Below are 17,808 nucleotides of genomic sequence, written 5' to 3'. Positions count from 1 at the left end.
TTTTAATGGTAGTTGTCTAAATTGCATGGTAAATAAATACTCTTCTAGAGAAACACGCAGCAAGAGGGAAGATGACAGTTGAAGAGAATAACATAGACTATGAAACTGGGAATAAATTATTTTCCTTTCATGCACTCCTGAGATTCAGAAGCATCTGGCATATTTGAGAAACTTCTTAGACCAAAAGTTTTGAAGTTAACATGACCAATAGTTTGATATATTATCTGAATGGTAAGAACTTTAAGTGTTTATATTATATAAGTGAAATATGTAACTGCTACCATTTATTAGGTATTGGGTCTGTTATTCTAAAAGTATAGGGTGAGATTACCTGTGGAGAAAACAATAAAATAATAAATGGACTCTATTCTTCCCTTTCTAACTAGTCTAGGGAATAATAATACCAATACTTAGTTTTCCATGTTTAACAAATGTGAGAGTCATCTATAATCTTTTCTGATCCTCACAATAACCCTGTAGTATTTCCCCCATTTTACAGATGAAAATAGTCAAGGAGATTAAGTTATTTACCACATCAGGGAGCTAAGCTTCAAACCCAAGCTTGCTGGCTCCAGATCTAGACCTTTTTCTGTTATGTATTGCTAACTCATTTAAAGTCTTTAACATTCCTTTCAGAATTGGCATTAAGTAGAACATTCTGTTCTCAAGTTTTAGGTATACTGATTTCTTTGTGTCATTTAGAAATAAACACATTTGTGGGGCGCCTGGGTGGCTCAGTCGTTAAGCGTCTGCCTTTGGCTCAGATCATGATCCCAGGGTCCTAGGATTGAGCCCCACATGGGGCTCCCTGCTCGGCGGGAAGCCTGCTTCTCCCTCTCCCGCTTCCCCTGCTTGTGTTCCCTCTCTTGCTGTCTCTCTCTCTCTCGCTCTCTCGCTCTCTCTCTCTCTGTCAAATAAATAAATCTTTCAAAAAAAAAAGAAATACACACATTTGTTTTAATTTAAAAAGACCCAAGATGTTCATAGAGAAGGCTTATTTTTAATTTTCTGTTTCTGTTTTCTACTTTGATTCCTATGATTTCTTCTCTGTAATATCAAATATATACCTTATAAACCATTGCAGGAATATGCTGCAGCTCATAATGGGAGTGTTTATATAACTTCTTGGTGTTCCTGAGCCTGGCTCTCTGTCTATATGTACAAGCAACAGGTACAATGTATGCCTTGTGTTTGTGAGGATCCAGTAAAGAATGAGGTGTTACTGAATAACTTTTATTTTTTAAAAAATGAAAAATTAAAATGCAATCTGTGTTAATGTCTGCAAGTTTTAGACCCTGGTTCTGTTACTTAGTTCTTCAGAGTGTTGTTAGTACAATTGGAACATTTTAGTTTAAGGCATTACTTCTTCCCATATCATCTAGGAAATCTATCTTTTATTCTCTATAAAAAATTAGGGTTTTTTTTCTTATTTTATAGTCTATAAGGTCTTGTGTGTTAGGATCTGTTTTCTGCTTATAAAAGTTAAGGATACTGTGGTTTATATATTTGGAAAGAAATTGCAGTAATAAAAAAATACACCTTTTAAACCATAAGCAGTTATCATAGATTCTCTAATAAATTTGGTGTAAAGATTCTTTTGGTAATAAAATGTCAGTGTTTGAATATTTGCTGAAAGAATGAGAAAGTGAATGAATGTCACTATATGTTATTATTTATGTCTTTTTTTTTTTTTTTAAAGATTTTATGTATTTATTTGACAGAGAGAGCACACGTAGGCAGAGCAGCAGGCAGAGTGAGAGGGAGAAGCAGGCTCCCCGCTGAGGAAGGAGCCTGACTCAGGGCTCAGTCCCAGGACCATGGGATTATGACCTGAGCCGAAGGCAGCTGCGTAACTGACTGAGCCGCCCAGGCACCCCTATTTATGTCTTTATAATATATTTTCACTTACAGAGATAAATGCTAATTTTGCCTATGCCATTATGACCAAGAAATTGTGCTGAAAATTAATGTAGCATCTTACTATGCTAAGGAAGCATACCTTGCCCTTACCAGTTTCAGCAGTTTGGTGGGGAGAGGGACATTTGGCCCTTTATTAGTGTCTGCCCAGGAGTTTCTGAGAAGGTCAGATTTGTTTTGAGTGATAGCTTCCATGCCTATTCTGTTCTGGACCATACTGTGGAAATATGAAAAGATCTTTATATTCAAGGTCACACAGTTTGGAACCTATGACCCTATAGTCCTTTATTTACCATTCAGAACATTCGTCAGAATGGATTTTGTAATGCATCTATATAATCTTTTTTTTAGGCAGAGCTGGGTCTCACATCGAGTTTATAGGTTTGATGGCCTCCTTAACCGTTTTAAATTGGAAACGGTCAAAAAGTTTTGTGCAACATGGTGGTGTTCATCATCATTATATTTAAAACCTTGTTTGAGAGATTTACACCCCAGTTTAAAAAGAAATAAATACAGAATCTTTCTTTTCTTTTTCTAACTTCCTGAAAGAAAACAAAAAGACTTCTGAAGAATTCTGACTGTCTGGGCCCACCTGTATATGGTCTTGGTGAGTCTGGGCAATCTTCTTGGGCCTTTCTCCCTTTGCTGTTGCAAGATTGGAAATTCTGCTTTTTGTAGCCACTTGAATGTGCCTGAGAAGGTTCACAGTCAAGGAGAAGAACCTTCCAAAACATGCAGAAATGGAACACTGGAGGCTAATGAAAACTGCATTTCTGTAGAGGCTGTCATGGGGCAGAGTGGAGGATAGAACACAGACCACCAGAGAGTGAAACCACTACCTTGGTCAAGATACTTAACTGGTTTTTCAGGAGTTGGCATGACCTCAGGTCATGGTCTTTTCAGAGTTTGCTAGAGGGGTTAAAATAGAAGTCTGTATACTTTGACCATGCAACAAGAAACAGGGCCATTGCTATATTACAGAAACAAGTGCTGAGTTGTGGCAACAGGACAATAAATAGATAGTTATATGAGCAGAAATTTTGCATATTATGTGGGTAGGAAACATTGCCTGGCAATATGCAAAGAACAGAGCAAGGAAAGGAGCTAGTGAATCTTGTACTCAGGAGATGGTAAAGAACATCAGAGACTCGTTTGTATAGCAACAGGATCCCATTCACTGCCCTTAACCTGGAATTAGGAGCAGTGGTGATGGCACTTTTAATGGAAAATAGTGGGATGTTAAACTTAGAAACTGATTAGAAGATAAGACCAGTAATATGAAATGAAAATATCTAATGGAGACCTGTTTTAGGAGTAGTTCTGTTTTTTTTTTATTTCTGTTCTGTTCTTTAATCTTACTTGATGGTGCCCTAGAAATTTCCTTCAATATAAAGGTTTCACATGAAATTCATTGGTGTAAAATCTGTAGATCTCAAATAAAAATGAATAAGGCAGCATTTTTTTTACCTGAGATTTTTACAAGCAAAATGTTCTGGAGCTTTTTTTTTTTTAACTTTAATATCATACTAGTAAAGTCAATGCCTAATTAATAGTTTACACTATATCCTATCCCAGCCCTCAAAAAGGTCTGTGAATAGGTTTGGGAAATTCTTTTACCTGATGATAAGCAAACTACATAATCTAAAAAAATTATCCAGAAATGGCCCCAAAGTTGAAAGTGTTACTCTTTGTAATTCCTTTTCATCCATTATGATTTTTAATTTGCCTTGTCGTTTTGCTTTTAGTAATGTTTAATTTGACCTTAAGGATACCTACATGTTTCTAACAGGTACTTTGGAACAGATTGTGTGTAAGTGGTTAGGCAATTATAGGAGGATTTTTTGCAGAATGAAAACCATTATTGTCATACTTGGAAGTTTTAAAATTTCTACAATTTTTAACCTTTTATTAATTTTTTAAGATTTTATTTGAGAGAGTGAGCAAGAGAGAGCACAAGTGCGGGGAGAGGGGTGGAAGGAGAGGGAGAAGTAGACTCCCCACTAAGCAGGACCCTGACTTGGGGCTCAATCCCAGGACCCCAGGATCATGACCTGAGCTGAAGGAAGCTCCTTAACCAACTGAGCCACCCAGGCACCCCAGTATCTACAACTTTTCTTTTTCTTTTTTTTTTTTTTTAAAGATTTTATTTATTTGAGAGAGAGAATGAGAGATAGAGAGCACGGGAGGGAAGAGGGTCAGAGGGAGAAGCAGACTCCCTGCTTGGCAGGGGGCCCAATGTGGGACTCGATCCCGGGACTCCAGGATCATGACCTGAGCCGAAGGCAGTTGCTTAACCAACTGAGCCACCCAGGCGCCCTACAACTTTTCTTTTTCATTTTTTGGTAAAGATTTTATTTATTTATTTGACACAGAGAGAAAGCGAGAGAGGGAACACAAGCAGGGGGAGTGGGAGAGGAAGAAGCAGACTCCCTACTGAGCAGGGAGCCCGACGTGGGGCTCGATTCCAGGACCCTGGGATCATGACCTGAGCCAAAGGCAAACACTTAACGACTGAGCCACCCAGGTGCCCCTCTGTAATTTTTTAAAATTTAATATATTCATTTGCTTTAATATTTAGAGGCCAGAAAGGATAGTCAATGAAGTCTCCTTCCTGTCTCTGCCCAGTTTTCATTCCCACATTTTGTATATCATTCTAAATGTATGTGAATTTTGGTCAAATTCCTAAAATGGAATTAATAGATTACAGGGGATAAATTCCTAAAAATGGGATTAATAGATTATAGGGGTCATGCATTTGTAATTTTGATAGACACTGCCATTGAACATAAAATTAATTACCCTTGTATACTTTGCAAAGCCATGTATTGTCAAACTCTTTAATCTTTGTCAGCCTAATAATAGGTGGGATTTTTTTTCCAGCTAATTTTAATTGGCATTACTCTAAGGTGTTTGATATTAGCATCTTTTTTTTTTTAAGATTTATTTATTTTTAGTGTGAAAATGGGGGAAGGGGCAGAGGGAGAGAATCTTCAAGTGGACTCCAAGCACCATCTCACGACCCTGGGATCATGACATGAGCTGAAAGCAAGAGTTGAACGCTTAACCGACTGAGGCACCGAGGTGCCCCTGGCATCTTTTAATTTAAGAATGATTTATAGTTATATGAACTGATTGTATTCCTTTATCCCATATCTTTTACCCATTCTTGTTTTTTCTTTCTGAAATTCCAGGCCACTTTCTATTATTTCCTTTCTCTTTGGAGAAATTCCTTTAGCCATTTGATTTGATTTTAATTCCAGTGTAATTAACATACAACATTCTCTTAGTTTTAGATGTACAGTATAATGCTTCAACAATTCTATACATTACTCAGTGCCCATCAAGATAAGTGTACTCTTAATCCTTTTCACCTATTTCAGCCCCCCCCCCCATTCTGGTAACCATCAGTTCTCTAAAAGAGAGTTCGTTTGTTTTGCTTCTTAAATTCCACAAGAGTGAAATTACATGGTATTTGTCTTTCACTGACTGACTTATTTACTTAGTATTATACCCCATAGATCCATTTGTGTTGTTGCAAATGACAAGATTTTGTTGTTTTTTATGGCGGAGTAATACTCCATTGTATATATGCCACATTTTTGTCCATTCATCTATCAGTGGACACTTGGGCTGCTTCCATAATTTCACTATTTTAAATAATGCTGCAATAAACAGGGGTGTATATATCTTTTCAAATTAGTGTTTTTGTATTTTGTCAGTAAATACCCAGTAGTGGAGTTACTGGATCATGTGATAATGCTATTTTTAATTTTTTGAGGAACCGCCGTACTGTTTTCCAGAGTGGCTGCAACAGTTTGCATTCTCACCAACAGTACACGAGGGTTCTTTTTTCTCCACATGCTCACCGACACTTGTTTCTTGTGTTCTTGATTTTAGTCATTGTGACAAGTCCGAAGTGATACTTCATTGTGGTTTTGATTTGCATTTCCCTGATGATGAGTGATGTTGAGCAGCTTTTCATGTGTCTTGGCTATCTGGATGTCTTCTTTGGAGAAATGTCTATTCATGTCTTCTGCCCAATTTTAATTGCATTGTTTGGGTTTTTGGTGTTGAGTTGTGTAAGTTCTTTATGTGTTTTGGAAACTAACCCTTTATTGGATATATCATTTGCAAATACCTTCTCCCATTCAGTTAGTTGTCTTAGTTTTGTTGTTTCCTTTGCTGTGCAGAAGCTTTATATTTTGATGTAGTCTGAATAGTTCATTATATTATGCTTTATATTAGCTTTATATATTGATGTAGTTTAAATAGTTTTTTTGTTTCCCTTGCCTCTGGAGATATACCTAGAAAAAAAATGCTGCGGCTAATGTCAGAGAAATGACTGCTTGTGCTGTCTTCTAGGATTTTTATTGTTTCAGAACTCATATTTAGATCCTTAATCCATTTTGAGTTTATTTTTGTGTATGATGTTAGAAAGTGGTCTGGTTTCATTCTTTTACATGTTGCTGTCCAGTTTTCCCAGTGCCTTTTGTTGAAGAGACTGTGTTTTACCTATTGTACATTCTTGCCTCCTTTGTTATATAGGTTAATTGACCGTATAATCATGGGTTTATTTCTGAATTGTCTATTCTGTTCTGTTGATCTCTGTGTCTTTTTGGGGGCCAGTACTGTACTGTTTTGATTACTACAGCATTGTAGTGTATCTTGAAATTTTGGGATTGTGATACCTTCAGTTTTGTCCTTTTTCAGGATCGCTTTGACCATTAGGATCTTTTGTGGTTCCATACAGATTTTAGGATTGTTTTTCCAGTTCTGTGAAAAACGTTCTTGGTATTTCAGTAGGATTTGCATTAAATCTGTAGATTGTTTTGGTAGTGTGGACATTTTAACAATATCTGTTCTTCCAAACCATGAGGGTAGAATATCTTTCCATTTGTGTCATCTTTAATTTCTTTCATCAATGTTTTATAGTTTCAAAGTGCAGGTCTTTTACCTCCTTGGTTATAATCTACTCATTCTTTTTTTTTTTTAAGCTTTTATTTATTCATTTGACAGACACAGCGAGAGAGGGAACACAAGCAGGGAGAGGGGGAGAGGGAGAAACAGGCTTCCCGCTGAGGAGGGAGCCTGATGCGGGGCTCGATCCCAGGACCCTGGGATCATGACCTGAGCTGAAAGCAGATGCTTAACGACTGAGGCACCCAGGTGCCCTTAATCTACTCATTCTTAAATTACACCTATAAAGGGACTTTTTGTTCAGTGCTTATTAGCATTTTGTAAGTACAGATATTACTCCCCACTTTTCCTACTCCTATGAAATCTTAATATAGTCAGTTTTGCTATACTGTTTGTTTTGAAAACATGCTTTTGTTTTATTCAACTGGTATATTAGAAAATAATTTCAACGTAACACCTTTTTCACCTTCGTTTATACATGATCTTGTTTAGAAGAAACATAAAGTGAATGCAGAAAATTACATCCAGGGTAACAGCTTTACAGGAATACACAAAAATTACACATTACACACACCTTAAACATCAACTAAACTATCACAGTTAATTACTTGTGTTAAGAGTCACACTCAAGCACAGTCTACTGCTGAAACCTTACATCTGATTTTAGATCACCCTTCCACTACTTTACAGTAACTCACAAGTTATAGCCCCCTAATATTTATTGCCACAGGTGAACCCTAGGTTTTTTTCAAAGTGCCACATTTATTGTTGTATTTATGTATTAACCATTTAACGTGTGTAAAACTCTGCTGCCATTTTTATTAGTTTCCTGTACTTTTTTTTTATGTCATTGATGAAGTTTTTGGGTTTTGCACCCCCTTTCCCATTTTTCCCATAAGCCATGTAGTTTTTATGTGTAATTTTTCATATACAGCATAGTGATTTATAGGAATACATATGTTGTGTAACAGTGGAACTGACTTCTTGAAAGTCTTTCTACTTTTGTGTTTTTTTTTTTTTTACTTTTGTGTTTATTAACCATACTCACTTTAAATCCTAATACAATTTATAGTCAGTTTCTAGAAAATTTACTGAAGTGTATATTTTCTGATGCTGTTTGCTATTGAATGCACGCACACTTGTTGGTCTTATTTTCCAAATAGATTCTAAACTCTGTGAGGGAAGGTGCATATCTTTTAAGTTTACTATGGAACTTGCCCATATACTCTACATCCTGCCTTCATATTACATACCTATTTATAAACTATTTACTATTATATGTACTATATACTATCTATATATTACTCATTTAAACATACAGTTGACCCTTGAGCCACACGGGTTTGAACTGCATGAGTCTACTTATACATGGATTTTTAAAAATATATAAAAACAGTATAATAGTACTGTAAATGTATTTTTCATCCTTATGATTTTCTTTTTTTAAGATTTTATTTATTTATTTGAAAGAGGGAATGAGATAGAGCATGAGAGGGGGGAGGGTCAGAGGAAGAAGTGGACTCCCTGCTGAGCAGGGAGCCCGATGCGGGACTTGATCCCGGGACTCCAGGATCCTGACCTGAGCTGAAGGCAGTCGCTTAACCAACTGAGCCACCCAGGTGCCCCTTATGATTTTCTTAATATTTTTTCTCTCACTTATTTTAAGAATACAGTATATAGGGGCGCCTGGGTGGCTCAGTTGATTAAGCATCCAACTCTTGATTTTGGCTCAGGTCATGATCTCAGCGTTGAGAGATTGAGGCCCATACCTACAGACTCTGTGCTCAGCATAGAGCCTGCTACAGTTGCTCTCTCTCTCTCTCTCTCTCTCTCGCTCGCTCCCTCCACCCCTCCGCCCCCCCTTCTCTCTCTCCACCTCTCCTCTCTAAAAAGGTAAAATAAAATACAGTATATAATCCATATAAACCTACAAAAATATGTAGGTTTGCTTGACTGTTTATAATTATTGGTAAGGTTTCTGGTCAACAGTAGGCCATTGAAGTTTCTGTGGAGTCAAAAAATACACATGGAATTTTGACTGTACAAGGATGTGGTCATCTGTATTTGTTGATCTGAGAAGGATAAAGTTTCAGTCAGATTCACAATGTGCCTCAATCATATTTTTGAATTTAGTTTAACACAGATTTTGAGACTCAGGATATATTCTATTAGAACTAATACTGATTTGGGGTGCCTGGGTGGCTCAGTTGGTTAAGCGTCTGCCTTCAGCTCGGGTCATGATCCCAGGGTTCTGGGATCAAGCCCCACGTCGGGCTCCCTGCTCTGCAGGAAGCCTGCTTCTCCCTCTCACACTCCCCTTGCTTGTGTTCCCTCTCTCACTGTCTGTCAAATAAATAAATAAGATCTTAAAAAAAAACACAAAACAATACTGATTTTGTCATGTCCCTCTTTTTTGCCTTTTCACTCTTCTGTTCTTCAACTGCCATTTCTTTCTCAAACATTTTCTCTTTTTTTTCCCTGAGCAGATCATAGGAAAAGGGCATGTAAACTAAATTTCACTTGTAAAATAATAGATAAACATCAGAAGAGGGAATTTTTTTTCAACCTTAGAACTTTCTAAGCACCTTTCCAAGGCATTTTTCCTAAAACACAATTTATTTTCCTCTTATAGTGGAAATCTGATATACAGACGGATTATATTACCATAAAAAATCATAAATCTCTGGCATGTCATATTGTGATATCTTGCTTCACTCAGATGTTTTCTTGAAAAATGATGTGTGAGGGCGCCTAGGTAGCTCACTTGGTTGAGCGACTGCCTTCAGCTCAGGTCATGATCCCAGGGTCCTGGGAACGAATCCCACATTGGTCTCCCTGCTCAGCAGGGAGTCTGCTTTTCCCTCTTCCACTCCCCCTGCTCGTGGGTGCATGTGTGTGGGTGCTTTCTCTCTGTCTCTCTCTCCCTTGCTCTCAAATAAATAAAATATTTTTTAAAAAGTGATATGTGAACTAAATTATGGTCTTGAAATATATTTAATACATTTGGTGGGGAGATTAGGCTTGTTTGTTAAAGAAGCAAACTGCAGTGTATTTATCATGGGAAAGAATCTCAATGTAAAATAAATATAAGTTGGAACTGGTAAATAAAGCTTTGTTAATCTGGTAAATCATGGTAATCAAGTAAAGCGTTACTGTGTTTATGTGAAATATTTTGCTTGCCTATTTTGTGATCTCATATTTAGAGTTATTCATTATGAATTTATTCCTTCAGTTTAAGTTTGATTACCTCCTACCCACCCACCCATCTCTCAGGTTTGTAGTATATATAAGTGGATGTTTCAGTTTGTATATGTTTACATACCCATTCTTTGCCTCAACTGACAATAGTGGGCTTGGGTTCAGATTAACAGTTGGACTCATGAGACAAAATACAAAATAGACTTTACTCAGCACTAAGTTTATTTTCCTTTAAGAAAGGATTCAGGATAGGAACAGCGTAGTTTGTACAGCAACAACATAGTAGAGATCTCATGATTTCTAGGCAGAGCTTGCATATGTCCCAGGCATCTCACTCTTGTTATGTTCATGATCCTGAGGAACATGGCTGTGTGACGAAGCCTTTACCTCAGGTCCCTTCACCTTTTTTTTTTTCCCCTTCCCCCTGCCTTCACCTTTTATACCTTATTCCTATTCTCCAGTGCAGCAGCATCTTACTGTACTGGAAAAACAATCTTGGTGTGGTGAACCGCAAGTCCTGGGTAAAGGACATAGTAACTTCAGCCCGATTGTCATTTATCTTTTAATTAGGACACTCCTATAAATTCTGAGCTAAGAGTTTCAAGAATGATTTGGCCAACTTCCAGATCCTCAGGTGCTCCTGAGGCTAACGAAAGGCTGTAAACCAGCTGTTAACCCTTTCAATTAAGGTCTGTAATCAACCAACAGTCAGTCCAAAGATGTATTTTCTTTGTGCTCTGATTTTTTTTTTTATCATGGAAAATACTAACATATACAGAAGTGGTCGAAGTAGTATAACCAAACAATAGTGTTCATTACTTAGCTTCAACAATTAAGTCCTGGCCAGTATCATTTTACCTATATCCTGGCCAGTTCTTTCTTGTTATTTTGTTTTGTTTGTTTGTTTTTTTAAAGAATTTTTTAAAATTATTTATTCATTTGAGACAGAGAGATACAGAGTGAGAGAGAGAGAGCAGGAGTAGTGGGGAGAGGAAGAGGGAGAAACAGACTCCCTGCTGAGCAGGGAGCCCAGTGTGGGGCTTGATCCCAGGACCTGAAGATCATGACCTGAGCCGAAGGCAGACGCTAACCATCTGAGCCACCCAGGTGCCCCTCTTGTTATTTTGAAGCAAATTCTAGGCATAACATTTTATTGATAAATATTTCATTATTGGTCTAAAAAACGATTCTTTTAAGAAAACTAGTATCATAATCATGTGTACACACATGTATATTCCTAAATATTCCTGTCAGCGTTCAAATTTCTAATTGTTTCATTAATGTAATTTTTTTAATGTTTTAATTTGAATCCAAGTAAGGTTCAGACATTGGGTTTGTGAAATTTTTTTGATTTTGTTTTAAACAGATTTCCAGTACCATCTCTTTTGTTTCCTTGAGTTTTATTTGTTGAACAAGCTATGTCATTTGTCCTGTAGTGTTTCCCATTACTACAGACATTAGATTATACTGATTGCATCTTTGTTACGTAATGTGTTCTTTTTTGCTTCTATTTCATATGACTTTGTAGTTAGGTCTAGAAAGTTGATCAGATGCAGTTTGGATGGATGGATGGATGGATTTATTTATTTATTTATTTATTTATTTATTTATTTATTTGATGATAGCAGGTGTCGTATACGAAAAGTAGTTTTTGTGCTCTGCAGCAGTTCTTGATGTCAGTGCCTCATTATGAGTTGCAAAATGATGATATCCTAATCATAATTTCTGCTTCATTTATTCCTGGAATACTTTTGATAAAAGAGCATCTTCCTTTCATTTACTATTTGGTTAGCCTGTGGTACAGTTTGTATAAGGAAAAGCAGATAAATTCTTTATATTTTATTTACCAATATCATTATGAACTGATGAATTCTAATATATTTGATGTGTTCCAGTTTGTTATACTTATCCATATATCAGTGTTGTCCCATCTTTGGCCTGATTTCACTTTAAGTCCACCATAGTTTGAATTAGAATACCTTTAGATGAGTCAGGCTCTTTTCGGTTTGTCTTATCTTTCCCCAATTCCTGTTGTATCATACCTGGTTAATTTCACTTATTTATATTTGTTGCCTAGTCCTTAAAGCATTTGAGTTTTGGGATCCCTTTAAAAATTATTACCTACTTAATCCAAAATAAAATTTCAATTTGAAATTATTTTTGTAGCATAGTTTTGTAGCATAGTTATTAACCATTGGCAAATGACTACCCTCTGTGGTAATTCTCTTCAACTAAGCTAAATTTCTTATTCATTAGAGGAATGCTCAGGCATTGAAACAAGCCAATGCCAGTGGAGTCATGTTTCTTATTTTCCACATTTATGCAAAGTATTTTTTTTGTGTGTTATTTCTCTCCTACAGTTCTACCTCTATTCTTGATAATAGAAAAAGTTGAAAACCACAAGAAGATTTGAATCCGGGACTCTTAAAATTCTGTGCTTTTTAGGAACTGTCATTTAAATGTTTCCTAAAATCAACTTAGTGTTTTAGACTTACCTGTTACTTTTCCAAAATTCTTTGGTGTAATAGATAGAACTTCAATCTATGAATCCAAAGATCTGGATTCTAATCGTAAGTTTTGACTCCTTTCCTGTACTCCTCAGTTCAAATAGCTGGATGAGCTAAGTGTTAAATACTGGACTTAGTGAGAATCTGCTGCAAATCTAAATTTCCACTTACAAAGTTTATCTAAAAAGTGCTGACCAAAACCTTTTTTGTTTCTTATTAAAGCTAAGAAAGAAGAAAAGAAAAGACATAAGTCATCATCATCATCTTCCTCCTCATCCAGTGACTCAGATAGCTCAAGTGATTCTCAATCGTCTTCTGATTCTTCTGATTCAGAAAGTGCTTCTGAAGAGAAATCAAAAAAAAGAAAAAAGAAACATAGGAAAAATTCCCGAAAACACAAGAAAGAAAAGAAGAAGCGAAAGAAAAGCAAGAAAAGGTCTTAATTTTAAATTCTTTTATAATACTAGCTTTATATTCTAATTGCCTTCAGTTTAAAAGTAAACTTATTGGGATTTTGGATCATCTGTATGGCAATGTTAAAATAGTGAGAAATATTTCCTAGCATTAAGTATAAGACCATTTTGATTCTACAGTCTGTAGATTAAATTTAGGTACATTCATATCATTTTCAACAAAGCCATTCAATTCTGTGTGTTTGAACTCAGTGAAAAGATGCTTTTGGTTTTATAGGTTTGTGTTTCTTAGGAGGAATATATAGGATTAATGAGAATTATAGGAAACCGATTATTATTTTCCCTATTTTTTATAGCAGTCTCTCTTGCTTTTTTTGTCCTCTATTTCCTTTATTGCTATGAAAACAAGGGTAAAAGCAAATATTGTCAGTATATTTACTTTCTTTTCTGTTTTGTCTGAAATAATCTATGTACTAAAACTTGTTTTATGCCTATTGTCTTTAAAGCAACTAATTTCTTTGCCTACATTTTTAAGTATTTTAAATTTATCAGAGTACATTGCCTGTGGAGTTCCATGTTTTAGATCCATTTTATTGGAAAATACTTTCTGAGAATGTGATAATGGAAACAGTTGGTTTTGGTTTTGGGGTTGGTTAGCTGGTTTGTCAGAGGAATGAAGGCGGATTTTCTGTATGTTATTGCATCTTTGAGGGGGTGGGCAGGGTGGCTTATATATTGTGACATCTTACAAAGGAAAGAAATACCAACAATTGGAAATTTGGGATAGGTGCATAATAACGAAATGGAATTTTTTTTGGTATGTTTTCTGTTAAGTGCATCTAGTGAAAGTGAGACTGAAAATCTTGAAGCACAACCCCAGTCTACTGTCCGTCCAGAAGAGATCCCTCCTATACCTGAAAACAGATTTCTAATGAGAAAAAGTCCTCCTAAAGCTGATGAAAAAGAAAGGAAAAACAGAGAAAGAGAGCGAGAGAGGGAGTGGTATGTTAATGTGTCTATCTTGTAGCGTGCCCTACACTCTTTAAAACAACTTTTTTTTTAAGTCTTTATGTACTTTAAACAAGATTTAATTGGTGACCTTGTCCCAAGATTGAAATCTTTTTTTATAGGATAATGTTAGCAAAGCTCCTTTTTGTTAACTATATATCTAAAAAGATAAACTGATTTAATTCAAACAGATTTTGAGTTAAAAGTTACTTTTTTGAAAAATAAGCACTGCAGAAAGATGCATTGTAGCATTTCAGACCAATTCCATTTAAAACAAGCTGTCTTACTGTGTAATTTGTATATATTAAACTTCTAAGCAAGTAAGAACCTTTATTGCTGTTTTCATGCCTAATTTATAGTATTGTGGTAATGAAAATTGATATATTCAAGTTCTTTGAAAATTTTTCTGTGTAAATTCACATTATTAGTATTAGTTGGCCTATTGGTTCTTTATAAATCATTTTAATAATTATGTTCAAAAATAGAAAAAAGATTGAAGTCATTTTCTTATGTATGATTAGAATCGTATTGTTAATAACATAAAAGTAATACAATTCTGAGTATCTCCCGTATACTTTCACAATACAGTAAAAATATAAAAATAAATCTTAGCTTCTTTTTAAAAAATGTTATTTGAAACTTGGAGTAATTTCAGTGGATTGGATTGAGTTAATTTTTCCTCAAGTACTAGGAAAGGTATTTTTAAGGAAATAAATATTACAGAGATAATGTTTGAACTACTTTAGAATGAACTTTTCAAATATAACTTACATGGATATTATTTGTGCTAATTAAATATTAACTCACTATTTTTTGAAAACAGTTTCCCTTTTTGGTGTAAACCAGGATATATATGTTTTGCTAATTCATGCCAGCTTGTGTCTACTTTATTATCATTAATTACTCTTTTCTATAGTTCTCTTCACAGTGAACAGTTGCTTATAGGATTATAAGCTACTTTGGAATAAGATGGGGTTGTTTTTTTCTTTTTTAAACATTTTATTTATTTTAGAGAGAGTGTGTGCATGAGCAGAGGGAGGGGCAGAGGGAGAGAATCTCAAGCAGACTACCCATAGAGCACAGAGCCCGACAAGGGCTTGATCCCAGGACCCTAAGATCATGACCTGAGCCGAAATCAAGAGTCAGATGCTCAACCCTACTGAGCCACCCAGGCACCCCTGGAATAAGATAGTTTTAAAATTATTTTCTTAGTGGCATACCGCCTACGCTGAGCTATATGAACTCTTCTATGTTGATTTTCCTTAATGCTTTCAAGTTAATTTCATCTTAAAAATGGTTAATTAACAGGGTTTCTCAGCACACAGCTGGCATTTTGGGGCAGAATAGTTCTTCATTCTCATGCATTACAAGGTTTTAGCATTCCTAACTCATGGTTCTAAGTACCAGTAGCACTGTCTAGTCATTGATAGTTGAAAAATGCTCCCATACTTTTCCAGATACCTAGTAGGAATTGATAACATTGAAAACTACTGATTATGTATAAGATTTAAATTTATCAGTTTAGATCAGTAAAGTATATTCTCCAGATTCATTTTTATAGTTGTTTTAATTTAAATTTAATTCATTAACATATGTTTTATTAGTTTCAGAGGTAGAATCTAGTGATTCATCAGTTGCATACAATACCCAGTGCTAATTTACATCAGGTGCCCTCACCCAGTTACCCCATCCCTCCAGCAACCCTGTTTGTTTCCCATAGTTAAGAGTCTGTTATGGTTTGTCTCCCTCTCTGATTTTATTTTTCCCTCTCTTCCCTTATGATCATCTGTCTTGTTTAACTTGCACATTTGTGTGAAATCATATAATTGTCTTTCTCTGTCTGACTTATTTCACTTAGCATAATACCCTCTAGTTCCATCCACATCGTTGCAAATGGTTAAGATTTCATTTTTTTGATGACCAAGTAATATTCCAGTGTGTGTGTGTGTGTGTGTGTGTGTGTGTGTGTGTGTGTGTGTATTTTAATTTTCCCTTTGCTTCCTTCTAGTAATCCACCTAACTCCCAGCCTGCTTCATACCAGAGGCGACTTTTAGTTACTAGGTCTGGCAGGAAAATTAAAGGAAGAGGACCAAGGGTAGGTGATTCTTTTCCCAGAAATCTTAATATTGCATTTATCATAAATAACTTGAGTGTTTCTTAAATATTGTTTTATACATAACAAATATTTAGAGTAGATATGGATATTGAATTATGTTCTCTATTTTATTTATTATTTTTTTAAAGATTTTATTTATGTATTTGACAGAGAGAGACACAGCGAGAGAGGGAACACAAGCAGTGGGAGGGGGAGAGGGAGAAGCAGGCTTCCCGCTGAGCAGGGAGCCTGATGTGGGGCTCGATTCCAGGACCCTGGGATCATGACCTGAGCCGAAGGCAGACGCTTAATGACTGAGCCACCCAGGCGCCCCATGTTCTCTTTTCATAGTAACGTCTTTGTGTTGGTACTTCCAAACTGAAAATATATGGATGTTAATAGATTTTACATGTGCATGGTGTAAAATGAGATCAGCGTCTTTCTTGTGCTTCCTTGTTACTTCCTGACCATTATATCTCTTAATCTTTTTAAAAATTAACCCTGTTCCTGTATTTCATCCTCTTTACTGGATTCTCCCCATCCGAATATCTTGTGTCTTCAAAATTTTTTAGAAATGTGGCTCTACTTGGCATATTATTTCTTCACTTCTTACTCATTTCTAAACCATTTCAGTTCATCTTCTACCATTCTGCTGAAAATAGCCCTTACCTATATGGTTGGCTATATGTCATAAAATCCAGTGGGTCCTTTCAGTCTTTGTCTTACTTAATCTCCCTCCTTGTAATACTCTTTCCACTTGCTTCTGTCCTGTTTTCTTTCTGTCTCTGGCCAGTCTATTTTGAATGTCCACTGCCAGTTCATACTCTTATACCTGGCCTTTAATAGAGTAGTACCTCAGGGTTCCAACTCTTCTTGCTCTGCATATGGTCCTTGGGCAGTCTCATCACTCCCACAGCTTCAGTGGCTTACCTGTGTGTTGATAAGTATCAAATGCTCATCTGCTTTTCTGGTGCCAAGACTTATTTGACAGCCAGCTAGTTGCTTAACAGACACTTCACACTCAGTGTATATAATGTTGAGCATAAGCACTTCCTCTTCAGACCCCCGTTAGGTTCCTGCTCTCACTGATAGACACCCAACACCTGTGCAGTTACTTAAAGCCCAAGAATCATTTTATTTCTCTCCTTTCCTACCTTGTATATCTTATCCAGCACCAAAACCAAATCCCTTCATTTCAACCTTCTAAATACTTTGAAATCCATCTGCTTCTCAAGCTTCGCTCCCACCACCTTAATTCAGTTTACCTTTGTATATTCTCTGAACTATAAATGGCCTTCTCACTGTTCTCATGGCAGTTCTCAAACTTTTTTGTCTTAGAACTCTCTTTACACTCTTTTTTTTTTTTTCTTTTTAAATGTGGGGCTTGAACTCAACCTTGAGATCAAGACCTGAGCTGAAATCAAGAAGTTGGACACTTGACTGAGCCACCCAGGTGCCCCAGAATCTCTTTACGCTTTTTTTTTTTTTTAAGATTTTATTTATTTGACAGAGAGAGACACAGCGAGAGAGGGAACACAAGCAGGGGGGAGTGGGAGAGGGAGAAGCAGGTTTCCCGCTGAGCAGGGAGCCTGATGCAGGGCTCGATCCCTGAGCCACCCAGGTGCCCTTCTCTTTACACTCTTAAAAATTGCTGAGGATCCAAAGGAGCTTTTGTGATATGGGTTATATCCATCAATATTTATAGTTTTAGAAATTAAAACCAAGAACTATTTAAAATACAAGAATATATAA

At 36.1% G+C, this 17,808-nt stretch overlaps 1 protein-coding gene across 4 annotated transcripts in view; it reads left to right on the top strand.

Annotated features, from left to right (window-relative positions):
* Nucleotides 1-17,808, top strand: part of PPIG (peptidylprolyl isomerase G) — a 53,232-nt gene that overhangs the window by 27,751 nt on the left and 7,673 nt on the right. For all 4 annotated transcript variants that reach the window (XM_025853449.2, XM_073882834.1, XM_025853473.2 and 1 more), the window contains 3 exons: nt 12,762-12,975; nt 13,787-13,954; nt 15,969-16,056. In XM_025853449.2, the coding sequence (XP_025709234.1) occupies nt 12,762-12,975; nt 13,787-13,954; nt 15,969-16,056 (470 nt within the window). The remainder of the gene's footprint in view (nt 1-12,761; nt 12,976-13,786; nt 13,955-15,968; nt 16,057-17,808) is intronic.

The sequence above is a fragment of the Callorhinus ursinus genome, unplaced genomic scaffold (assembly GCF_003265705.2).
Source record: "Callorhinus ursinus isolate GAN/ISIS: 27379988/994484 unplaced genomic scaffold, GSC_fseal_2.0 scaffold2, whole genome shotgun sequence".
In the NCBI taxonomy this organism is placed as follows: Eukaryota; Metazoa; Chordata; class Mammalia; order Carnivora; family Otariidae; genus Callorhinus; species Callorhinus ursinus.
Note: the sequence above shows the minus strand (reverse complement) of the source record. Positions and strands in the feature narration are given on the sequence as shown.